Genomic DNA, 27405 nt, shown 5'->3' with positions numbered 1-27405 from the left:
TATATATATATATTTTTTTTTTTGATTACAGTATATTGATTCATCGAGCCTCTGCTCCACATTTTTATTGAATATTCGTCTGCCACGAGAGCCAAATTATCCTTAAATGGTTCGACTCTCTTCCTCGTGGGAGACCCCAATTTTATCCGCTCTGCCTACTGGCAGACCGGGTATAAGAGTCAAAGTACCTGCGCGAGGACGCGTGAAGGAGACGTGGGCGCTGCCCGGCGGTCAATTACTGCCGGTTCCAGCGTCCACACACGACGGGTCGCCCGGTTCGTCGCAGGGCTTCTTTCTGGGCTATGCAGAAAGAGCCTGTCTCCCTGGCCCGCTCTGCCATTCTAAATTTGCGGACGGGCCATATAGTTTTTCGATCCACACTCTCCCTCCACAGGTACCTCGACTCCCCAGCCTGGCCCTCGCGACCTAAGCTGGTGGACTTAACCCTCCGGGTGCATCGTCACCCCATAAATCACGCCGCTCCCCGCCGCCGCGGGGTGTGGCAGGCCGGTTTCTGAAAGTCTTCGACCTGGCTATGTTTGTTTGTGCTCTCTCGCCGTGTCAATTATTTGTACCCGTGCGCTGTCGATGCAAATAAAACAGTTTAACACTAACTACTGCACTGATGAGACCGGGAGGTCGAAACGGTGTGCACTGTCTGCAGTTATGTATGTATGTATGCATGTATGTATATACAGTATAAATAGCCTGCTGCCCATGCAAAAAAAAATAGTTGCCAGTTTTAGTTACATATGGAAAAGTCAAAAAAACTAGATGAAGGAACACTTTCGTAAGAATAACGAAGTGCATATGAAGTTGTTGACGGTGCATTTGGAAAGTATATTCCAACAGGTTCGTTTGAAGAATCTTTATAGGCTTGATCCATAGATGACTGCAGAACAAAAACATAAGTGATACATCATCGTTACATAATAATATAATACCACGAGTAATCTAAAAACATTTATCACAATTCAGTTGGGAAGGATGTGCTGCAGATGCTGTAGACCTAGGCTACATGCGGTGTAAAGTGTAAACTCCTTATTGAAAGTTCCTATGCATATTTTTTATATTTTGTTCTAATACAGTATAATATTTTAGAATTAATTTATAGTGCTACTTGTTCATTAAAACAAAATGTTGATCAGAAGTACTTGAAAACACACTAACCAGGTTGGGAAACACTGAAAATGAAAGGTTTGGAAAAAGAGCTTGAAGTCCCTTTGTCAATCTAAATAAAACAGAAAATTGTTATTGCAGATAAATTAGTTGCTCAGCACAATAGAATGTGTACAACTTTATCAAGACTCAAATTACGGTAGCTTATGATGAACAATGAGCATATACTATTACGTAGGGCAATATATGGTTTGACCCCAAAAAAATTGCAACAAAAAGGTTTTTAACTAATTTGATTAGTATTGGGTGTCAGTATTAACATATTCAAAATCTTAAGGAATCCAACTTCCGGAAAGTGGTTATTTTCAAGATGGCCACCAAACCATTAAAATAACAGTAAATTGACCATAACTCCGGTCATCGTATGACCAAAACATGTAGTTTTGGTGTCTATATCTAGGTTTTTATACCCTGTGAAGTCAATGAGACCATTCTCAGAATTGTTGAATTATCTGATAGCCTGTAAATTCAATATGGCAATTCAAGATGGTAGCCAAACTAATAAAATAACAGTAAATTGACCATAACTCGGTCATCATATGACCAAAACATGTAGTTTTGGTGTCTTTATCTAGGTTTTTATACCCTGTGAAGTTAATGAGACCATTCTCAGAATTATTGAGTGATCTGATAGCCTATAAATTCAATATGGCAATCCAAGATGGCCGCCAAAACAATTAAAAATGAACAATAACAATGTATCGGTTATTAAAAAACTCGGTGAATTTCTATATATATTTGAGTAAACTCAGCAGGCATAAAGAGTTCATACGATGCGGTCATGTACAGTAGACTCTTGACATAATCAGCGTAAACAAAGCGCATGGATCAAGTATTACTAAAGCTCATCGCTGTCACTCTCGATGTCATCGTCTGTAATTATGTGATTGCTGTATAGGTTGACACATGAACCAGTCTGGCATGGTCCTCATCCAGCATGGCATGGTAGCCCATATCTCCGGCAAGTACAGTGAGGTGGACACGATTCGCAATTTCAGTGTATCATTTTCAGTAGGTTATCCGGGGCAGCTTTCATGTCCCTCATGATTGGAACCATCTGGCTTATTGTCTACTTTCCATCTCCAGTCTGGAGCATCCATACCATCGTCAGGAGCCTACCCATCCAGACCATAATCTGGTAGTAAACTCTGAGGCAGTGGAATTTGGTAGAGGATGATGTAGGTGGCAAACGTTCAGGGTGAACAAAGGACTTGCATGTTGTAATTTTCTTGACCAATGTATTGCAGCGCTGTGTTTCCAGGTTACTACTACAATCGTTGCCAAGCATAACGGTCATGGCTTTGTTTCCAAGATCCTTAATGATGTGGTCTGTCTGATTTGGGAGAATAAAACAATCTGCACATTCTTTGATTAATGGTTCACCCTTTCACTAGCTTCTTGAAAGCCGTCTACTTCCCGATACCAAATATCCTTGACGTAGAATCACAACCGGTGAATGTATGAATGAAGATGAGCTGTGAGCATATGTCTGGTCTGATGATTGCCTTCGGTTTGTTGATGTCGTGTATCTTGGTTGAGTAAGCTTTGTCGGAGCGGAAGTAAAGGTCTTTAATGTCTAGGTCAGTGTCAGCATAGTGTAGTAACAATACTAAAAGGTCCGTGTCTTCACCAATTGAAGCCGTAGGCTACTATGTCGATGAGGGCTGTCCATCTTCCGTCTTGACGATGTCAACATCTGCATCATCTGGTGCGTTGATCACATTGCAGCTTCTATTCCTCAGTTGAGCAGAAACTAGAGAAATTAATCTTTCTTTGTTGGAAGCTCGAGACAAGAACTGCTCCTTCTTTCCAATGAACTTGGTGTCTGCAGTAAAGTGAACAACCGGGTGGACGTTCATACCGCGTTTTTGATGGGTATTGTCTTTGATAGACGGACCACCATATCCATCAAAGACCATCGTTGCTAAGCGATAATGACGAATGGTAAAATCTGCATACGACTGTGCAATAGACCCATAACTGTCCCCAGCTTTCCATGGCACTCGATGCAACAAGAACCCTCCATCAAGGATGTAATGATCGGTTTTCGGGGCAGATTTTTTCACTACTTCATAATCGCCTGACGTCACACTGATAGCATGTTCTGTGACGGCAGTAGCTATTTGAGACTTATCGGCTTCTCGGAAAAAATATCTAGCTTCAAACAATGCGGGTGGGCATGTACTGGGCTTGTGCCTCATCACTTCCTACATGGAGAAATTACCTGTTTGATTAAGGATCTTGGAAACAAAGCTATGACCGTTATGTTTGGCAACGATGGCAGTAATAACCTGGAAACACAGCGCTGCAATACATTGGTCAAGAAAATTACAACATCCAAGTCCTTTGTTCACCCTGAACGTTTGCTACCTACATCATTCTCTACCAAATTCCACTGCCTCAGAGTTTACTACCAGTTATGGTCTGGATGGGTAGGCTACTGACGATGGTATGGATGCTCTAGACTGGGGATGGAAAGTAGACAATAATCAGATGGTTCCAACTAGGTAGTGTACATTCTAATACAGGGGTCTAAAACCTTGTTTTTACAAGAAAATCAGAATGTTACATTTTTAAAGATGTCATTTTCGTAAGAACCATATGATTCTTTAACATTGAATACAACTAACAAGTAACATATAGTGGCAGGTGATGTGTTGTAAAAGTTGGGCCATATTTTTACTGAAAATGAGAAAAAAAGCGGGGAATTAGGAGAGCCTCCAGAAAATTTTGAAAAAATCCATTTAATTTGGTGCATTCTAAGCGTGATTTCAGCTTTAAATTGCAATGAAAAGTTAAGCTAAAACTTTTGTGAGCCAGATGCCGTCACGAAGAGCCATGGGTTCCCAACATCTGGTCTAATAACTCCAAATCATCAACTTGGCAGCGTACGAAAACATAAGCAACAAAACGTTCAACTTAGATAAACAAGGCTGACTTAACTTTAATCTACATTCATAGACCTGTTTGTGTCTCAATTACCGTAAATAAAGCATCAAATTGAATCTTTCTTGCATCAAACTTGCTCCTTTGAACAAAAATATTGTTTGTACCGTATTTATCCGTGTATAAATCGCATTCGTGTATAAGTCGCATTCGTGTATAAGTCGCACCCCAAAATTTGGCTCAAATATTAGTACAAAATTTTTTTTAGCAAATTTTATTGAAAAACAACAATCAAAATTTTAAAAGCCTTCAAACGTGTTTTGAAGTCTTTGAACTCACATGCGAGATGTTCGCGTTAAAATTCACACGCATGCTGTGCAGTGAGCATGTTAATGCTAAGAGTTTTTTTCGGGGGGGGCCAGAAAATTTGAAAATCAATTAAAAAGAAAGAAAAAGCTAAACAGATATGAACAGTGATGCTACGACATATACGATATGCTAGAAAATAGACATTAAAACAACCATTTTCATCAATTGTGATGCCGAGGGACTAATATCAGCTGTTTAGAAGCATATCAAACCATTTGATGCGGAAACATACAATTTTTCACAAAATTTCGGGGGGGGGGGGGGCGGGCCCCCTGGGCCCCCCCCATAAATCCGCGCCTGATCTGTAGCATTCGTTTGTCAGAAGTTCAGAACCTTGTGTATAAGTCGCACCCTCGTGTACTGTATAAGTCGCACCCCAACCTTTTTGGGCAATATTTGGTGCAAAATTTTGCGACTTATACACGGATAAATACGGTATTTGATATAATATTACAATAAAATCATAGTCAATGTTCTTTCAGTACCATCGTTACGTTAATAGCCTACCTAGACATTTTTGCTCAGATATTTTTAAAAATAACTTCAATAGTAGGGTCATGATTATGGACAAAAAATCAAAAAACCAAAACAGGTTTTCGATGCTAAAACAGAAATCTCATAAGGTTACCACTACCCAGCAGGCTTTTAAAATTGTACCGATGAAGAAATGTAGAAAACTTAGCCTATCTTAATAAATATCTGAAATAAGCTTACATCTGCTTACCTATTGCATTCTTTTACATTTAATTTTTGCAGATACTGAAACGAAGTTTAATATTCAGCCCAAAGAGCAATACCAAATACGAAAGCTTTTAAAAGTGATGATGCTACATTTTGCATTCTAAACAAAATGTTGATGTACTTTAAAATACAACCTTATACAAAGTTTTTAAACTGGTAAAGTATTGAAAACTCATGGTAAAAATTGATTTGTCCAAATAACTAGACATTTTTTCCCAAATGATTTTTTATTGACTGCATTAGTAAGATATAAAAAAAAAGCAAAAAAAAACTCATAAGATTAATAGTACGCAGCAGGCTTTTGAATCCTACCCCTGAAAAAATGTAGCCTACATGCTAGCTTACCTCTGCTTGCCAATTGTGCTTCTTTGCACTTACTTTTTGCAAATGTAGAATCGAAACTTATCATTCTGCCTAAATTGCAATACCACATGGAATAGTTTTCAAAATTGATGATAATAGCCTACATTTCACATTCATTGGAAAATATCAATGTAAAATCATGTAAAGTTTGTAAACTGGTGAGATGTCAAAACATCATGATAACATTGATTTGCCCAAATAACTGGACATTTTTCCCAAATTTGCAACTTTTTTTTTCATAAGGGGTTGAAACCGTCCCCCCTGACCCCCTATCTCCTACGGCTATGATGACACGCTAAGTGTATGCAAGTCATTGAAACAAAATCTTATAACTACAAGCTAAAAGTAACTACCTATAACACTGGTCAACACAAATTTTTTGGCAGACAAAGTTAGAGTGTTTTTGGGGGTTTTGAAGGGCGCTGATTCCGAATATGGCCTTAGTTTTCCCGAATTGGCTCTAGTTTAGGAGATATTGCATAGGGTCATTTTTGACCAAAATCCTATATTTGAGCCTTATGTGCTAGATCAAAAAAACAGTTTAACCATATTTGATATTTCAGAAATGCAATTTAATGGTCAATTGTGAACAATAAAAACAGTTTTAAGTGTTTTAAGTTTAAGTACAGCAACATCACGAAATTTTTAGGAATATTAGATTTGTCATACTTCAAAACTTGATGTTACCGATGTCATATACAGTACACAAAATACACAATCATATACAGTAGGCTAGTGTAAGCACATAAAACACTAAAACATGTTGCATTAAATCAGTCTATCAACCTTGTATCATAAAATGTAGATGAAAGGAACCACATTATCTTTTTCATTGTAAATTGAAAACAATGGTATGAAATACAATAAGATTAAAACTATTAACTCATTTGCGCCGAAAAAATGTTTCTTGTAAGATTTTCGCTTGTGAGAAACTTTTGGGCAGTTTCTCAACAGGTTCCAGCAATAGTCTGCCATTATGTGCTCATTCCATCTGCCCTGATATCTTTCTTCCATTGTCTTGATGTCTTGGTGGAACCTTTCCCCCGGCTCTTCACTGTAATCACCAAGATTGTCAGGAAATTTGTCAGGGTGGCTGAATAGGAAGTGAAATTTAATGCTCATGTTAGCTCCAAGTTTTCCAAATGCAGATAACATCTTCCGAACTAATTCTCTGTAATTAGGTGCTTTGTGATTCCCCAAGAAGTTTTGTACTACATCCTTGAAGGAGTTCCATGCAGTGAGTTCATTGCTGTTCATGTGACCGGTGAAATCCAAATCTTTCATCAACGTTCGAATCTGAGGTCCATCAAAGACACCAGCTTTAAGCTTTTTCATCGGAGAGTCCTGGAAATTGACTGCAAATGTACTTGAAGCAATTCCCCTCCTTGTTTAATGCTTTGACGAACTGCTTCATTAATCCTAATTTGATGCAGAGGAGGAAATACAATTCTATCCCTGGAAACTAAAGGTTCATTGATTACATTGGCTGTCACAACTTGAAGACTGGTGCGTTCTGGCCAGTTTTTCTTGCGCCAGTGCTAGGTTCTCGCCCTGCTGTCCCACAAACACAGGGAGCAAGGATACTTGGTATATCCACTTTGTTGACCAATTAGAAAATTGACCATTTGTATGTCAACACAGATGAGCCACTTATGGGTATTGTAGTCAAGCTTTTCAAGGACGAGTTTGATGGCATCATACTCCTCTTTCATCTTGGTAGAATGTCCAATAGGTACGGGAGCAAAATGTAGGAAGGAATGTAGGACTTTACAGTAATTTTTAAATTAGCTTTTGTTACTAATTATTGTGTTATATCAAACAAAATTGATAAGATTTACGTCCTTCTTGGTGAGATGTTTAGGGGGTTAATACAGGTAAATACACTGATTTGGGCTAATCTAGGGGTATAGGTATCTTCTAAACTAGAGTCAATCTGGCAAAACCAATGCCATATTCGTAATTAGCGACCTTGAAAACCCAAGAAAACACTCTTAGATGTCCTGCCAAAAAAAAATTTTCTCATTTTGTTGACCAGTGGAATCGATGGTAATCGTATTTCAATTTTAATCTTTGCTAACTTACTCAAGTGCTTCAGTGAAATTCGGAGCAACATAAACGTGAGAATCGTTTTTGAGGAAAGAATGCAAAGGTGCAGTGTCCAGGTTGGGCATGTGGGGAACCGGTGTTGGCTTGGAACTCAACTTTAGAACCACGAGAAGCATTGCAAAGAAAATCGGAAAAGCAACCAGCTGTAACAAGCGATTCAAAACTAAAACAATTAGTCTTAGAAAATGTTTAACGTCACACAGTTTACATTAACACAAAAAAATGATCTTAAACACGAAGGAAATTCGATATCTACATTAATGATAAGCACAAACAGGCTAACTAAGCAGTAAAATGGTTTAACAGAACTTTTACCACCCCATTTAGTGATATAAGTGTCATGTGCAATAAAAAAATAAATTGTAATTTACAGTAAACAAGTCCCCACGATAGCTCAGTTAGTCGTATGCGTAAACTATAAATAAAGCGGCGCTAGATCGACTTTCAGATATGCGCTTGAACAACGCATTTTAAGGACCGTTTACCATTTTAGCGACAAACAGTAAATACAATATTTCACAGACAACACTTGAACTATAAACTTCACTCAGTTAATCTTAATGACCGGCTCTGCATCAGTGGTTCAAAGCCTTTACAAGTATGTACCCTATGCGAAACTGCAAGGAAGCATCCCAAGAAACTTTTTCAGTCCAAAAGGAAGATTCTGCGAAACAATCATTTAAATGATAATAACAATGTATGTAAATAATTGTCTTTCAGTCTACTTAAGTTATCAAAATATCGTATGGCTTCACTTCAACGATAATATATACAGTATTTAAGCTTTGATCATTAATACAAAGCTCAAATAAAATATCTATACGATAAGGGACGACAACATAGACTTACCTGTGCCGTCTGTGATTTTTGTCGAGCAAGCAAAAGGTTATTTCTTTTCAAAAGCACTTTAATCTGTTTTAAATCAAAAAAAGCCATGCTTGTACCAGAGGTACGTTGTAACACGGCCGATAAAATCAAATCTCCGGCTGTGCAATAACTTAAAAAGTTCCCATCAGTGGTTCGAACGTATAATATTTTACAACTGTGCGATGTCAGTTCCTTTTTTAGTTTCGTTTTGAAATAAAAACGCTGCAGCTTTTTTACTGTTGTAAACTAGAATAATAAACTTTTGATCTTAAACTTTCGCAAACAAGCCGTAAAAATTGAATTGTTTGATATCATTTGTTGAAATTAGTGTTTGCTGACACGTACGGTAAATTCTTAAAATATTTATTTTTATTGGGTTAAAAATTTAATGAAATTGGCAGAAGGCAATCCATGCAATTTGTTATGGAAAATAGCAACAGCTTTTTACATACTTTTGGCCTTTAAAATGATTTTAATTAGTAAAGAAGTAACTTCATCTTCATTGCTCAGGTCTACAGGTGCTGTAAAGATATCAAAATAACTTTTTATGTTTTCGAATGGTGCTATACTGCAAAGCATCTATCTCAAAAGTTTTAAATCACGTGAAAGTAGCTGAGAATTATGTGCGTGTAATACAATATAACCATGGATAGAATATCAAAAAGATAAAATTATTTGTGAAAAACAAAGACAGAGAACTAGGAAAGATAGCCCAAACCTGCCAAAAATTAGAGAAGACTTTCAAAGTATGATCTCAATTTGTGAATCGTGCAAAGAAGCATGTTTTATTGGCCTATAAAACTCTTTACTAACCCAGTGAATTAAATCAATAATTCCAAATGCTGGAAATGCAAACTAATAAGCTCATGAATCTGCAGGTTGTGTATTGTGTGCAACCTCCATCACTTTAAATTAGATTTTTAAAGACAGAAACTGATTATGAACATCATATAACTTTCGATTTAATATCCCTTTATTTCAACGAATGATGTTTACAACCTATCACGCTGCATTGCATTTTTATTATCTTTCATTGTTATTTGGGTTCACAGGTAACCTGAATTGAAATATCTTTAATGAGCTATAACCATAAAGATGTGGTGACGTGTTCCTGAAAGCGCTTTAATCGTCTCCAATTTTCTGGACTCAAAGAGAAAGGATCGTTGGACAGAAGCCGTTGAATCAATCGACTTTACACACTCCAGCCGCGTAGCATGGAGTACATTGAAAAAATGAACAATAGGCTGTGCCAAAAATGGCGAGGTTCATAGATTTTTCCTTAACTTTCTGAAAAGTTGTAGTGGACTTTTACAAACACAAACGTACAATTTTTTTGGAAAATAATGACGTCACACGGTCGCGCTGGGCGTTTCTATGGTTACCAGTACCCATTTTCATAAAAATTGTCATATCTCGAAAACCACTGAAGATAAAAAGATGAACGTTGCATCAAAAGCTGTAGAAGTGGCATGTTTATATCTACTCTAAGAACACTTTTTTATTCTAGGACAACTTGAAAAACATTTATAAGCAAAAAACTGAATTTTACTATTTTTTTGTATAGCAAGGGAGATGCAGGACCTATTACACATGTTTTTCTTTTTTGCTCTCATTTCTTCAACTCATATCAAAATAATACAAAAATTTTAGCGAATACGGCCAAGGTCAATGTTTATTGACTGTGGAAATATCTTGATAATCGAATTTATTTTTGTGAGGTTAAAGCTTATACAAACTTTTTTGAAGAGTGTATATTCGGTCCTGCCCCTGAAGGACCTATTACAAAGTAATGGACCTGAAGGACCTATTACTAAATTCAAAGTAATTTTTCAAAATTTTGTGGGGGAGACTCCCCAGACCCCCCGCCCCTGGGTGTCGTCGCGAAAACGTCGTCGGCCTTCGCCCACCGGTCGTCCAAACCCCCCCTTTCAAAATTCCTGGCTACGCTACTCTCAATGCCCCCCCCCTTGAGAAAATCCTGCGTACGCCACTGCTTGCGCATACAAACACGATAGCCTACATAGCTAATCGAGAAAAGGCTAAGTTATAATTGATTTGTTCTTTATACTTATGAATATATTTTGTGAATTGCTTTGCGATTACAATTGGGTCTTCAAATTAGTGGATTTTCCCTACAAACGAACAGTAAAACTAAAAAAGCGAGAACGACTGCTTATAGTCGAGGAAGAAATGTGGGATTGTGGGTGGCTTCGTCGAATGTGCCTCGAGATATTAAGGGACTTTGTGCAAGAAGTCAAGCCCAAATTTCACACTAACATTTGAATAAATCAGTAGCGCACCCAGAAAAAAATTTAGGGGGGGCTAATTCAGAAATGTCGGCCGAGTGATTTGCAACAATAGTGACAATGAAAATAGGCCTATGCCCATTCCTTTGATTAATATTTAAAGGCACTCACGGCCCACAACCCACCGGTTGCCGATACCTGTGCCAGGATTCCAGCAGAGCGTTTAAGCTCCTTTGGAAAAATATTTGATTTTAACAATGAAAATACACCCTTTTTAAAGGCTCCTAATAAGGGTCATATAGCTTACATTACTTTGCTAAACTGCGCGTTTTCACTTTCCTGAATTTCTAATGGAATAAACCAAAACAATTTTCCCCCCATCATTATATTTTACATTTATACAATGCCTTGTGTAAAAATTAAATTAGGTGTAAAAATGCAAAATCAAAGAAAGTTCTCTAACAGACGAAAAGAAACAGGTTGTAACATAACTCCAGAACGAAAACAAAATTCACCAGCCAACGAGCTACAATTTCATGTCAAGCCGTCTTTGACGTTTCTGAAGTTAATGTGAAATTTCTGTTGGTGAAATTGGAATTTCCCAATGAATGTTCAATCCATTTAGCCTTTCTTCTCTTATGCTACTTCGCAGATATTGGTTCGGTTTTCAATCTTTATCTTCGGACTGACAAAGCCTTGATAGGTTATTCCGGTAGTTTCGCATAGCCTACTTGTAGAGGCTCTTGACGCAGGGCCGGTTACCGAGATTGAAAAAGTGAAGTTTTTTAGCGGCACCTAATTATTCCATTCATTAGGTGCCGCTGAATGGAGAGCAGTCCTGAAATGCGTTGCTCAAGCGCACACCCCGAGAGTCGAACCAGCGCCGCGTGATTTTGAGCCAACCACTGAGCTAACGGGGCGGACAGCAAATAGCTTTTTATCCTCTTCTGTGTTGAAAACGAGCGTTCGCTTGTACAACTGTTAACTGGCAAGGTAACAAATATTTTTAACAATTTGTAAATACTACCCCAGACAGCAAATCAGTCATTTTTTACATTGATTCAACGTCTGCAGACGTTGAATCAATGTAAAAAATGACTGATTTGCTGTCTGGGACAGTAGATGTCTAAATCGCACAACAATATTACTTCAATTGCCGATGTCGGTGGAGGCACGTCATTACCATTACTGCGAAACTGTTCGTTCCAAAGCGTCAATTCTTTTTACAACAAAGAATCAGAATCCAACTCCAATTCTTCGCAGTAAAATTCAGACAAATTTTAGAAAAATTGCCTATCTAGGTTTATCAACTGACGTCCAGTGGGAAGTAACAGAAAAATGGCCTCAAGTCTGTTGCAAAGCTTTAAAAAACGGGTGTTAAGTTAGGAGATGAAATCGTCGATAAATGGAATGAATATAGATATTCGATAGTAATCTTCAGGCGTTTCTGCAACAACATTTTTCCGATGAATTTGATATTCTTCTCAGGGCAACGCTGTCTTGAAACAAATCAGAAATAATTTTTGCACCTTTCGTGTAAATTGCGTTGAACTTTTCGACAGCATCCAGCCTCACGTCATTTAAAACTTTCTCAAGAGCTTTCACGTGTGTAATAATTGCACTTGCCCTCCATATCCAATTGTTTACTTTGTAGTTGCTTACAAAGTGGCAAACTGAACGAAAATATTTCGTTCGATATCACGAGAGAAAATACGAAGTCCGGTTTCGATATTCTGCACAGTAGTAATTTAGCACCAGAAGAGAACTCTCTATCACTCCATAGCGATATTTCATGAAGGGCGGGGACGGCATAAAATACGGCATAAAATAACTCTATCACTATCATTACCACATCATGTCAGGAAAACTTTATTTTTGGTGGCGGGTTTGAGGGGGGCTTGAGCCCCCTTAGCCCCATGCTGGGTGCGCTACAGGAATAAATACATTTATTTACGCGCGCTATACTGTACAACTCATTCTGTGTTATTTCATACAGTTATTTGAAATACAGAAATCTCATAAAATTGACCCAGTTTTGCGAGGGTGCCGCAAACTATTTATCTCTTTGATAGGGTGGCGCAAGGTCAAAAAGGTTGGAAACCACTGCGCTAAGCTAAACAGTATTGCCTGCAAGACGTGAAAAGTAAAATGTTTTGTTTTTCAAAAAAATTGTTTTATTAAACTGTTTTAGACTGTTCTTTTTACTCAATTTGTGACTAGAATTCGTTTTTGGGTGATAACTATTTTTCTAGACTTTTTACAGTGAAAAGTGCTTTTAGAGCATATATAAATATGATGTTTTTGCAGATTTTGATGTGTGTTTTAACTTTCTATCTCAAGCGGTTATCAAAATATGGCGAGTTTAGTGAAAATGGCCATCGGTTGCCATAGAAACGTCCAGCGCGACCGTGTGACGTCATTATTATTATTTTTTCACATTCCTGTTTTTAATAGTCAAATACAACTTTTAGGAAAGTTAAAAGATCCTATCTCAAAAAATTAATTTTTACCTCATTTTTGGCACAGCCTAATGAACAACCTAACTGGCAGATCAAGTGCCTCTCGTCAACAATGTCCCGTTTCAGCAAATTCCATCGCCTCACAACTTGTGGAGAACGGGAAATACAAATCGAGAGACCGTGAATCAGACAGATCCGTCTTTCAAGAAATGACGGGCCTCTGGAGGGTAACAACCCCAGACGGGGACAACATCTTGGGTGAGTTCACCCCGGAGCAATTTTCCGCCGGCCTCCAGCACATAAAGCCAGGTAAAGCCCCTGGCCCTGACCACCTATGCCCGTAGCTGATACTCCATGCTGCTGCCTCCTTAAAGTCCTGGTTAAAAGACTTCCTTTCCTGCTGTTTGCGCCACCTTAGAATTCCCAGAATCTGGAGAAGATCTCTTGTGGTTGCAGTTCCTAAGCAGAAGAAGCCCCCAGAGGACCCGGAGCTATCGCCCAATCTCACTGCTCTGCATCCCCTTCAAGATCCTCGAGAGCCTCATCTACGCCCGTGTCGAACCAATAGATCCGCAGCTCTCCTGAGAGCAAGCTGGCTTCCGACACGGACGATCAACCGTAGATCAGGTCACACTTATGACCCAAGACATTGAGGATAGCTTTTCGGCTTAGAAGTAGGCTGGCGCGTGTTTGTTGATCTCACGGCTGCCTATGATACCGTATGGCATAGCGGCTTTACCTGTAAGTTACCCCGTCTGCTCCCTGACAGACATATGGTCCATATGATGATGGAACTTGTGCAAAACCACAGTTTTACCCTCACAACCGGTAGCGGTCGTCGAAGCAGACTACGCCGACTTAAAAACAGCTTCTCACAGGGCTCAGTCTTGGCTCCTCTCCAGTTCAACATAATAACTACGCCTACGACCTGCTCCCCATTATCTCCAGGAAATAAGCTTACGCAGACGACGACCTGGCACTTCTGCACTCAGCGGGAAATTGGCAGTCAGTGGAGAGGAACCTCAGCCAAGACATTCAAACACTATCAGCATACCTCCAGAAATGGAAGACACAGCTCAGGAAGGCAAAGAGAGTGTCGGCGCCTTCTACCTTAACAACCGGGAGGCACAGCATGAGATAAATATCAACATTGATGGGGAACGCCTGCCCTACTGTGCCGAACCTGCTTATCTCGGCATAACTCTGGACAGGTCACTCACGTACCACCGACACTTGGAGTCACTGCGCTATTTACACGCGTCGCACTTTTGAGGCGATTGGCGGGTTCCCCTGGGAGCTAATGCCAAAACTTTTCGTACTGCTACCCTAGCCCTTGTTCAATGTTCATTCCACCGCTGAGTACTGCGCACTAGCCTGGTGCCGTAGTTTTCACACCCACCACATTGATACCGCCATAAACTATGCACTGCGTACTGTGACTGGATGCCTGCGTCCCACTCCGACGGAGTACCTATCCATCCTAGCAGGCATCCAACCTTGAGCTACGTCGCAAAGGAGCCACGATTTTTCCCACTCGCCGCGCTCTGGACCCCGACCATCCCCTTCATGCAACATTCAAGCGACTACCACCTATAAAGCAGCGACTGAAATCAAGACTTTTGTTCATGGTGCACAACAACTACTTAAGAACGCAGAAGAACTTGGTTTAAGTGCGGAACACTGGACGAGCCACATGTGGAACACGGAATGGCAAAACCACACCTTCACGCTCCGTGACTTCATACCCGACGCCGATCCCCATCCACCTGGGATGTCCCTCGCAAGGCTTGTGTGGGTCAGGCTTAACCGCCTGCAAACTGGGGTCGGCCACTTTCGTTCGGACATGCACAAGTGGGGCCTGGCTCCTTCATCAGGATACAAGTGTGGTGCCACTGAACATACCGCAGACCATGTGATCCACCACTGCCTAACCACCAGCCTCCATATGGTGCGCATGGTCTGAGGGTCCTGGACGACTAGACTGTTTAGTGGCTGATGATTTGATGCCCTTCAATCTAGCCTGGAAAGATCAGCTCATACGCCGATGAATGAATAAAACAAAATGATTGTCTTCATCGTCTTCCCATATAAAAGTAACTGTAAAAAATCTTCTGCTAATGCCATCGCTTCCCAGCTAGTGCAGAACGGGGTGTACAAGACAAAGGACCGCAAGGCATCCCGCCTTGTTGCCAAGGAAGTGTCTGCCCTATGGCGAGTGGAAACACCACCAGAAGAAACAATCTCTGGAGACTTCACTCCAGAGGAATTCGCCACCGCCCTCCGCCTAGTGAAACCACACAAGTCTCCAGGGCCCGATAAGATCTGCCCTGAGCTTGTGCTCCATGCTGGCCATGCCCTAAAGTCCTGGTTACGTAGATTCCTCTCTTCCTGCCTGCACCACCTCACAATCCCAAAAATCTGGAGAAGAGCTTTAGTAGTTGCGATCCCTAAGCCTCACAAGCCACCAGAGGACCCAAGGAGTTATCGTCCGATATCCCTCCTCTGTGTTCCTTTCAAGATCCTCGAAAGACTGATCTATGCCCGCGTCAACCCAATCATCGACCCGCTCCTTCCAAAAGAGCAAGCTGGGTTTCGGCGCGGAAAATCCACTGTAGATCAGGTCACACTGTTGACCCAAGACATCGAGGACTGCTTTGAGGCAAAAAAGAAGGCCGGCGCTGTCTTTCTAGATCTCACAGCTGCCTACGATACCGTATGGCATCGCGGCCTTACTTACAAGCTGCTTCGCCTGCTTCCTGACCGACATATGGTCCATATGATTATGGAACTTGTCAGGAATCGAAGCTTCACCCTCACCACCGGCAACCCACGGCGAAGCAGACTGAGACGCCTGAAAAACGGCGTCCCACAGGGATCGGTCCTGGCTCCACTTCTTTTCAACATCTACACCTACGACCTGCCAACCACGGTCTCCGCAAAATACGCTTATGCGGACGATCTGGCAATTCTCCACTCCACAAAGTCGTGGGAAAATCTAGAAGACACCTTGAGCCAGGACATGCAAACCATCTCAGCTTATCTCCAGAACTGGCGACTGAAACTCAGCGAAACCAAAACTGTGGCGGCAGCTTTCCACCTACACAATCGGGAAGCTGATCGTGAGCTACATGTCCACAACAACGGAAAACCTCTGTCCTTCTGCCCCGAGCCAAGGTACCTTGGGGTGACACTAGACAGATCGCTCACATACCGCCACCATTTGGTGTCACTGCGCAAGAAACTGACATCCCGCGCTGCATTACTGAAGCGCCTGGCAGGCTCTAGCTGGGGGGCGAGGGCTGACACTTTGCGAATAGCAGCCTTAGCCCTTGTCTACTCTTCAGCAGAGTACTGTGCACCTGTCTGGTGCCGCAGTGCTCACCGCCACAACATCGACACTGCCATAAACAGCGCCCTGCGCACAGTGACCGGATGCCTGCGTCCCACACCATTGGACAATCTCCCCGTTCTCGCTGGCATCCAACCTGCTGAGCTTCGTCGCGAAGAAGCCACTCTGTCCCTCGGTCGACGGGCACTGGAGCCTAATCATCTTCTCCACCACAAGATCTCTGCCTTCCCAAACGGGCACCCCCGCCGACTGAAATCAAGACACCCATTCGTGCCAGCCGCTCGGCTTCTGATCAACGAAGCTGATGAACAAGACATCTCTGCGGCTACTTGGGCGGACCATAAATGGAATTCTGAATGGAGGTCAAGCACCACCAGACTCCATTCATTCATCCCCGACGCCGACACACGCCCAATCGGCCTGACACTACAGAGACAGGCGTGGGTGCGCCTCAACCGTCTCCGTACGGGCGTCGGCCTTTTCCGCTCAACCATGCACCAATGGGGAATGGCTTCTTCCTCCTCCTGTGAATGTGGTGCCAAGGAACAGACCGCAGACCACATCATCAATGACTGTACCATCTTCAAGCCACCTAACGGAGTGGAAGGTCTGCGCGTCATGGATGATGAAACTAAAGGCTGGCTGCTCTCTAGCAGCCTTCCAGTGTAGTCCGGGAACATCGTGAATCTGGGGTGGTAAAAGGATAGACCCTCGGCCCCAGAAGCTCAGACGACGACGACGAAAGTAACTGTAGATTAAAAATACCTCCACTATGTTAGTACGTAGGCCATAAGGGTCAAGGGTGTCTTGCCAAGGTATTGTAAGTTCAAATTTAGTTTTAACGTTCTAAAAAAATAAAAACTGTTATGCTTCAAATATTTTGGATGGTTTGGTTGCTATGATTGCAAAATGGTGTTTTACTGAAACTATTCTAAATTATTTTTAAAACAAAATCGGGACCATTTTGATTATAGCCTTTTGGTGTTTGCGGTATGGTAGCTTCCATGGGGATGGTAGATGTAGCAAGCGACTGTAAGGCTTTTGCGTACTGTGTGTGCTCTGTGGAAGTTGAGGAAATTAATCGGCTTAACCACTGTGTTTACAACAAATACTTTTCCTTATTGTTAATGTTCTAAGATGCAGTATCAACATCTGCCTTCACAACTTCGACCAAGCCCAAAATATTGAAACTGTGACAAATTCCAAGGTGGTTCACTTATAGCACAATCCGGTAGGTGGTGTTCAGGCGTCAATTTTGAATTACTTGTGAATTCATTCACATAAATCTGCTTCCACCAGTAACTGGTGGTTCTTACGTTTTGACACTGACTCGTACCGTGACTGAAATGTAGTTAATAGTCTAGACCTACTTCAGACAAGTTTCTGAACTTGAGATAATCTTAATTACGTCACTGACAATGACCTGCAAATAATTCCTTACAAAGTAGGGAAATGCTGATCGCAAAAGACAGCTATGTTTCATCCCACTTTGGGTAATATGACTAACTTAGTTGTGATTTGTGATCTTGGTGTTTTTGGCACATCCGATGATTGGGTCACATTTTAAAACAATCAAGTTTACTTCAGTCGATAAACAACAACAACAATAGGCTTTTCAGGAAAAGTGGAACAATAACATGCTACTTTGTGACGTCAATATGCCGGACGCTGGGATAAAATTTTGAAGTGTTGAGATCAAAGTCCGCTCAGTATTATGATCTTCATGAAACATAAAAAGCAACAATTCAAATACTTTCGTTGTAACCTCAAGTTGGTTATTGTGTATTTGTCAGAAGTACAAACCTTTTCCAATTCCGAAGTAGTTCCTAACTTGTAGAAAGTGTATGTCGCTATTGGTATTGACTCACCGATACAGTGAAACGAGTATTTTCACGTCAAGTTGAGCAATATGTTTGATAACCGCTCGAAAGCCGTGGGGTTTTGGATTTTACTTCTGCTCACAACTCAGGAGAGTCGCGCATCCAGCTACGCTAAAACTGACGACAACGTATACAGTATGAAAATAGCGCAACCCTGTTTCGCTGTTAGTTCACACAGTGCTTGGTTTGAGGATACATTATCATGCATTATAAGATACAGTAAGCCATAAAAACGGGCTCTCCATTTTCAAAAAGCTGTGCAGGTTTACCCAGATTTTACGTTGATTGATGCTGATATTTTGCAACAAGTTAAAGCAGGTGATATCGCGGTTCGAAAAAGTACAGCCATATTTATTTGCGTTCAGCTGCTGTGCACTGAATGAACCTAATTTCTGTCACTATTGAAAAAATATCTTTAATTTTATGTCCATTCCTTGTCAATAGATATAAAAGCATAAAAAGATGTAGCTTAGGACAAATTAGCAAGATACAGGCAGATAAAACCAAACACATATTGCAAAATACAATGTGCAAAAATAAATTATTGCAATGATCAAGTTATTCAAATGACGATGATCGCTTTTTCTTTGGCGTGTTATTGCTATGCTACGGCAGCGCTATCGTTGCAAACATAGTCGACAGTTAGAGAGTCTTTTCATAAGCAAGAAAAACCAAGTGTAATTTGGCATGATTGCAAAGTGAAACCAATTTACGATATGACACACTTCTTTTTGTCAGCTGCATCGTTTTTGTCTTCAGGATATAAAACGGTGCGTATCGCTTCGTCAAAAACGTCTTTAATTCCGTCCATGGTTACAGCTGAACATTCTCTGTAACCGGAAGCACCTAGTTTTGTCGCTCTTTTTTGACCCATTTCGCTTGTTATTGGTTTTTGTTTACGTTTAAACAGTTCTTGTATGTGTTTGGCATTGTCACGTAAATCTATCTGTGTTCCAACCTGTAAACAAAATTTGTAGTTAAAAGCTGTAAACAGTCATGTACTAGCTTTTAGAACGCAGAAAGAAACCTAAACAGATTTGGATTAAGGGAAACAAATAGCCTTCTACAAATCTTTATACTATACATTACTATAACCGTTCTAGTAGTATCATGCTTTTTCAGACGCTAAAAAATGTTGTGTGGTGATTGCAAAGAGCACGTGAGACATGTAATGACATGCTTGAAAGCAACAATTGGTTGGATAGAAAAATTGAAATCTTTGTCTTATAGTCAGATTGATCTAATGCTAAACCTTCCCTGGCATGCAATACGCCAAACAAGACATCAAACGTTAACAATTTGGATTGCTTTTCTCAGTTATATGTTACCTATGCACCTTCTTTTCCTGGCTTTATTCCCACTTTAAGTGTGGTCGCTGGTGCAGATTTCAGTCCTCACCATCACTCTGTCTACTGCATCTTCGGCCTTTACTCTCACTATTTGTATCATATGTATCTTCAACCACACAAGTATTTTCATCTTCTTTTTCGCTTTCTCTTACCAACTTGCAATTTTCTCATTCTTCTTCCGACATAGTCTTCGTCTCTTCTTACCACATGACACAACCATTTAAGGCCTTCTTCAGTTTATGTTTCATTTTTTCAACGCATTTGTTTTCTGGTAATTTCATTTCTCACTCGATTCTGCTTTGTCAACCCCTGAGACCATCGCCGCATTTTCATCTCAGCCTCTTGCAATTTCCCCTCCTGTGTCTTCATCAGGGTTATCGCCTGCATCTCGTACAACATTGTTGGTCTTACTATCGTTTTATAAGGTGCTGTTCTCAGCTTTTCTGGCACCTTTCTGTCACACATGACTCCTGTCATTATCTTCTATGCTCCCCATCCTGCCTGACATCTTCGTGTTATCCTTCACCTTTTTGTCGCTTGTTCCATTCTCATGGATTGATGAACCAAGAACCAACCAACCAAAATGACCTTAACATTAAATCTAATTTAAAACTTCACTTACTAAAAGAAAAGGAACATCCCCGGCTCGTTCCTTCAGCTCTGGGACCCACGTTTCTTTGACGTTTGTAAAGGAAGAAGGAACAACCACAGAGTAGCAAACAAGAAATATATCGGCTTTGTTGTAGGAGAGAGGCCGCAATCGATCGTAATCTTCCTGACCTGCGGTATCTATCAGCTCCAGTATGTATGATGTTCCCTCGACGTTTATTGTTGCTGAAAGAATGTAAAACTGATTAGTTGGACTGTAAGCCCACTGCAACTTCTACTAATAGTGTGGCAGAGAAATGTTTTTCTCAGTCTTTTTTTAAATTTTGTAAATGTAGTCGCACCTTTTTGTGGTTACCTTTTAAACAAGATTCAGTAAAATGACCATTTTTGATTGCCATGCATCGAATAGGTGATATCTATCCGAATATCCGGTATGCTCTAAAGTACTATTTTTGTAAAATATTTTTACGATTAATTTTTAACGTAACAGGAAATTATCATGTGTTCTACATGTAGCCTGACACGCAAACTGAGCACTATATTTGAGGAATGGCCAAAAATAGTTAGTACGGTATATTTGTCACAGGAATAATCGTTGCATATACTACGAACCGCATTATATATTTCAGGCCTATTATGTACTAAAAGTATAGCTCATTACAAATCACATATATTCAAAAAAAGGACATAACTCACAGGAATGTGTTCCAGGAAAACCTCTCCCAATTTAAAAAACATGCGACAATCTTTATATAAAAATGTGACAGGCAAACGTTGTAAGCTCTAGGCTACATTTAAATTCTCCTAGTAGAAAGTCAAAGTGACGTGTGTACTGTGTACGTACGTACAAAGTGTACACCTCAAAGTTAAATTTTTTTATGATATATTTTTCATCCAATCCAGTGTCTACCAAGCCTAAAACCACAATTTTTCGGGAGAATTGATACTACAAATGGCATTGGTCTACTTTATCACTATCACTAGGTGGCGACACTCCATCCTTTCGTTAAATATGACAACATGGTCATTTGATTGCGTCATCTTAGCTCATCGTTCAATATAGAGCTGTTGCAAAGATAATGCAAGTTTAAATTATCAAATTGCAATCAAAATACATATTTTTAAAGAAGTTGATAAAATTACAGCTTCCAAAATTACAATGGGGTCAGCTGTTCAGCAGCAAGGTGTCGAACATTTTTTAACATAAATCAGCTACAAAATATATAGAAAGTTATTTTGGTGTCAAAAAAACAACAATGAAGAACAAAGTTGTCTGAGGTTAATTTTCTACAGCGTTAATAACAGTAATCTTTGCACAATCCTCTACGACTACGTGCACTTTTTATGAGTGATGAAAAGAAAAGCTATGAAGTTAAAGTAGGATATAAGCCTATGATTCAATTTTATTTCAGCTTATCGCCTACTAATGCTAGCAATGAATAAGTTACTAAAGTAGGCTAGCTGTATAATAACCTACAATAGAATCGGGATTAGTCGTGATGACCGTATACGTTGACAAATTATGCAAATAAAAAACAAACAATGTATGTGAGTGTGTAACTGTGTATGATAGTTTCGTTTACCGTTACACGATTGTAACTTTATTGATGAAATGTAAAAGCCTCAACTCCAGTATAAGATAGTGCAGTATCTAAAAAATCTAAGAATTCAGGACGTAGCCTACAATTCAGCAGGCTGCATCTTTCGCATGCTTTGTAGTCTGCAATAAATTAATTTGAATTGAATTAAGAGTATGAATTGCCTGGATTCTCTAGAATCCTGTATATTTACAGTAGGTTGCTATCGGAACGAAGCTGTTCCCCACAAGATTGTTTAGAAGTGTTCGCATAATACAATAGTGCCTAGGAATCTAGGATATTGTTTCAACATGGGTTTCTAATCTGGAAATGTCGACTTGGAAAACGTGGCAAATTAAGAGAAATGGAAAATCAAGCGATGTCAGAATACGTGATCTTAACAGTCTTTAGCATGAGGCATTTTGTGCTCCACTACGAAAGTATGACTCACAATCAAGTTTCTGGAAATAGTCATAAACATTTATAGGCTAAAGCTTTTTTAGTTGCATGTGCAATTGTTCGTACATTCTATGTATGTAGAAAATATTCTTGCTTGTTTGTGACCTAGAGCATTTTTTATATTCTTTCACCGCAAAAAGATAAATGAGTCATACGATAGTTTGAATGTTTTCACTAAACGTTTCAGTTCAACTTGTCTTAGCACAATCTTTGATAGAAACTTATTCTCGGCAAAGTGGTCCCAATTGACGATAAATCGACTCATGCAACCTTCCATTGTTGTATAAATCATGTCGCATGTTCCTCTGTTAACATTTGCTGAACAACGTTGAAGATCTTGGAATAAGTGCGGCACACTGGACGAACTACACATGGAACATGGAGTGGCAAAACAACACCTCCCGACTCCATGATTTCCTACCCGACGTCGATCCCCACCCTCCGGGAATGTCCCTCGCAAGACTTGCGTGGGTCCGGCTTAACCGCCTACGAACCGGCGTCGGTCGCTTTCGTTCAGACATGTGCAGATGGGGCCTGGCTCCCTCACCGGGATGCGAGTGTGGCGCCACAGACCAGACAGTAGATCATGTCGTCCATGACTGCCCAATCCATCAACCACCACATGGAACGCTTGGACTGAAGACCCTGGATGACGAGACTGTAGAGTGGCTGATGACATCATGCCTAAACATATAGTCCCGAAGAACAGCTCATACGACGAAGAAGAACATTTGCTCAGCTTAAAGGTGGTATTTCAAAGTTGTTGATGGTATAAAATTTTGGAGACTTACAAAAAAGCTATGGTGCTTACTCAGCGAATTTGGTCGGAAAAGCTGAAAATGGCTTCTGATTACGCAAAATATTCAAGGGGAGTTATATGCAGTTGTGCACAGGAAGTATAAAGTATATGCAAGCAGAGCACCTAATTTGGTAAACAGCCAGTTAGAACAGGCCTCGCGCAATCTAGCAGTTCCTCGTGACGCAATGAGTGGAATGCTGATGGCAGCAAATTATTTAACTACAAGTAGTTTCAGTCGCGAATTTCATAGCTGAGTTTGTAGCGAGTCACCATCAAAAAAACATGTTGTTTGTTAAAACAATTAAATCACAACATAAGAACATTATTTAAACGCAGCACATTTTTAAAATACTTCACGCCACAAGCTCGAGAAACTTCGATTATTCCACGCATGAAGGCTACTGTCAGGCCGACTGTAGTTAGCGAAAACAATAAAACCAGCAGCGCTACTGCTAAATTGAAATGCATACTTTTGATTGAAATTGCTAAAACAATCAACCACCCAGGCAGCAAAATTCGTCATTTTTACATTCTTTTAGTCTAAAAATGACTGATTTTGCTGTCTGGGTGGTTGAAGTCATATGTTCGATACAGTTTCTAAATGTAACTTTATAGCACACTTGCGACTTTGCCTCTTTGGCAGTAGGCTACAGTGAAAGTAAAGCACTAGCTTGTAAACGCATTCCTAGAGCTGCCAACGAGCTCAAACCTCTTATCCATGAGCTTCGTTAACCATGGTGGAGAGGCAAAGAATTATTGCCCGATTTTTTTTTTTCGCTAACTTAAACCTTCTCTAGTGCTTTAGTCATCTACAAATAATCGAGTCAAATCAGTTATACTGTAGGTTTACTTTTGCCACAAAATCAAAATATATTTTGACTTGGTTCAGTGGTTCAAAGCCTTTACAAGCAGGGCTGTGGAGCCGAGCGAAAAATGTACATCTACGACTGCTCAGTTTATAACTGGCCAACTCGGATACATCAAAATCCCTCCAACTCCACGACTCCAAATCGGGCAAAAAATTTGACACCGGACACGCCAAAATTCATCCGGCCACACAACCCTGTCTAAAAGTATGCGAAACTGCCAGAAATAACCTATGAGGCTTTGCCAGTCCGAGGATAAAGATTCAAAAACCAAACCATATCTCCCAAAGTGTTCATTTGTTGGGATTACACAATGTTATGATTTTACAAACTTCATTTGAGAAAATAAAGATTCACAACCATCTGTTCTACAAAATATAGAAATATCGTACAGTGGTTTTTTACTTTTTGAAAACTTTTTCTAAAACTAACTGTAGAATGGCATTTACAAAATCTTTTTAGAGCCATGTCTTCTTGCATTTCAACCAGTTCCATTTCTACAGCAGGCGTGTTTGTAAAAAACGGTTGGCAAACTGCACAGCCATATCACTAACCACATTAACATTAAATGGATTTAAAAGGATATCAAAAATGGTTTTGAGTTTAGCTCATGAAAATCTGCCTTGGAACTCCTCCAATAGTCCTTGCAATGTATTTTTGCATTCTTCCAATTTGCGGCCTGGACTTGCCTCTTCAGGAAAGCTTTAGGCCTGTCTATTCTCATTCTGACACCGGGAAAATGACTGAGTGTTTTTGACATGACGTCTTTTGAAAAACTTTGCTTGAGAAACTTAAAATCGTTTGAGCTGTGTCTGATATAAACTTTTGAGTTAGCCTGTGAGGTAACAACACTTCCTCAATTCGGGATATTTCTATTCAGTTAGAAAAGCCAGAAAATTATGTTGGCGAGCCGTAATTTGTCCACCATTGGTCTATTGATTCTAGTAAAAATGTGCTTACCTGCATATTGGTCCAAAATAGTTGGTACATATTCATCTGGAAAATCTCCTTTGCTATAACTAATCAACATGCTAGTTTTGCCTACAGCTCCATCTCCAACCACCACACACCGGAGCATACTAGCCATGTCCCCGTTGTATCTTTCACAGGCTTGATGACTGCAGTGTAGGTCACAAGTAGTACTTTGGAAGGTTCACAAGGTAATTGAACTACAAAGTTATTGACAAGCTTGACGTAAAATGAGATTTTCTGTCACATGAGATGGTGAAATTCGATTTCCAACAAGTGTCTTTACTTCATAAGGAATTGTATCTTTCGCATTTCAAAGTAAAGCCATGTTACTAAAGACATGAGCTTACTATTTTTAGCTATTGGAACTATTAGCTTTTACACTGATAACTGTAAAATCAACATACGGCAATAACTGTAATCTGTAATATATAACAGTGATATGATGACAGCAAAGCGACACAGAATGCATATTCGAGGATCCAATTCAATTCAGGTTACAAAAAATGAAATCACCGCAAAACCAACAAACAGAAGTCAACTTATCCTAATTTTCTTGACACGTTTATATTAAAATCAAAGTTAACTCGATCACACTGTCATGAGCATTGACTATTTTTACTATTATTACGCGTGGCAAAATCATTTGAATGATTATAATAAGATTTTGATAAAATAGAAAATCAAAAACTGTAAGCGCGAAAACGGGTTGTTTCTGCATATCGTAGGAAAGTGGCTACATTACTCAAAGGTTAAATCCTGCTGTTCGGTGTTTGACCCAACAAGCAACAAATCAATTAGCCTACTTTTACATCAATTTAACGTTTCTGGCTGGGGTCTATACTGGATAGAAGTGGCTTAGAAAGCCTACCTCACCGAAAAGTCCCGTGGGAAGTTTGTAGTTTATGAAAGCGATCTTCATGGCATTGATATTGATGGAACTTTTCCCACCTTTTTCATACTATCCAATATTTTTATATGGAAAAAATCTTATGGAACACCAAACAAAACTCTTAAAATTTCAGTTATCTTGCAGCAAAACAATAGTCTCACATTTTATTGATTTCAAGTTCTCTTTCACGTGATAATTGTGACGTTTTGCTGTTGTGAAGTTTAAGTTGCAAGCTATTAGCCTACAACCAGACTAAGCAGGCAATTTAACAGAATTATTGCACTTGAACCAGCCAAGCCAACGTCAAGACTTGTTTGACACTGAATGCTAATGGAGCCTCACAGCCATGGCAATGGTGCATCATGGGAGAACACCAGAGGATTTTTTTGCGGAACATCCAACAATGTTAGCGTCAAGTTAGATGAACGTTAGCGTTCTACGAATGATCGGTCGAAAATTATCAAACTAGACTGTCATGCATTGTGTATTGCACAATTTGACATCAAGGTATAGTTTTATTGCTTGAATAGACTACCATAAGTCATTGCACATTCTCAAGGCAATAATGTTCAATGTTTGATTTTGAAACCAGCATCATCACACCTAAGCCAGAAGAAAGAATACTTCATTGTTTTCACATGGAAAATTAAGGATCAGAAATGTTTTTGTTTTGTACAATTGAGTTGTTTCACGTAAGATAACTTGGAAATAAAGTAAAATAGCAGCAAACTTACCACAAAGTAACTTGAAAGCTTAAAACAAATAAATTTCAACACACACAAACAGACCACAAACATGATGCACAAAGACGTTGAGCTCAGAACGTCAACAAACCACTGAACATTCTATCTCACTGCTTTTTTGCAAACTATGTTTCATAATATGCCACGGCGTAGACAGCATATTGTTAAGAAAAGGGGACATATGTCACTTTTTGTCAGTTGACGCAGATACAACGCAGTCAACTTGGATTTCAAACGATTCTTCGATTGCTTCAATGTAGATGTTTCCAATTTTTTGATCCAATTACAGTATGTGATCGCAACCGCAAGCCGTGACCAATTAGGCTACCTACTGATAATAGAATCATACTGCACTTTGCAGTGCATATTTTACTACAGCAGTGGTTCTCAACCTTTTTTCTTTCGTGACCCATTTTCGTTGCACAAAAAAGTTGGTCAATAACGTTCAGGAGCACGCATCTCATTGATGCACGGTATAATCTGTTTTGGAACATTTTCTGCTGTTTTTTGATTTTTAAATCTATTTTGCAGTTTTTTCTTGCTTAAACAACAAGAAAAAACTGCAAAATAGATTTAAAAACCAAAAAACAGCAGAAAATGTTCCAAAACAGATTATACCGTGCATCAATGAGATGCGTGCTCCTGAACGTTATTGACCAACTTGTAGTTACAGTGGTTCTCAACATTAATTCCGTAT

The 27405-nt window shown here is 39.8% G+C and overlaps 2 protein-coding genes and 1 pseudogene across 2 annotated transcripts in view; all 3 read right to left on the bottom strand.

Moving 5' to 3' along the window:
* LOC145780224 (cholesterol transporter ABCA5-like) overlaps positions 1 to 8580 on the bottom strand; it is a 73216-nt gene extending 64636 nt beyond the window's left edge. Inside the window, 4 exon segments of the mRNA XM_082591927.1 lie at positions 751 to 892; positions 1171 to 1231; positions 7621 to 7787; positions 8494 to 8580. Of these exon segments, the coding sequence (XP_082448053.1) occupies positions 751 to 892; positions 1171 to 1231; positions 7621 to 7787; positions 8494 to 8580 (457 nt within the window).
* LOC145779627 (uncharacterized) lies at positions 6331 to 6952 on the bottom strand (annotated as a pseudogene).
* Positions 8581 to 18126: 9546 nt separating the features above from the next.
* Positions 18127 to 25484, bottom strand: LOC145779371 (rho-related GTP-binding protein RhoQ-like). The gene is made up of 3 exons (XM_082590947.1): positions 25065 to 25484; positions 20417 to 20628; positions 18127 to 19403 (listed from the first exon to the last, which is right to left on the bottom strand). Exons 1-3 carry the CDS (start codon positions 25189 to 25191, stop codon positions 19155 to 19157), a joined length of 588 nt encoding a protein of 195 aa, XP_082447073.1. The 5' UTR covers positions 25192 to 25484; the 3' UTR covers positions 18127 to 19154.
* Between the last annotated feature and the right edge of the window lie 1921 nt (positions 25485 to 27405).

Source organism: Aplidium turbinatum, chromosome 11 (genome assembly GCF_918807975.1).
Source record: "Aplidium turbinatum chromosome 11, kaAplTurb1.1, whole genome shotgun sequence".
NCBI lineage: Eukaryota > Metazoa > Chordata > Ascidiacea > Aplousobranchia > Polyclinidae > Aplidium > Aplidium turbinatum.
The sequence above is the reverse complement of the archived record's forward strand: the minus strand, read 5'-3'. Positions and strand labels throughout refer to the sequence as shown.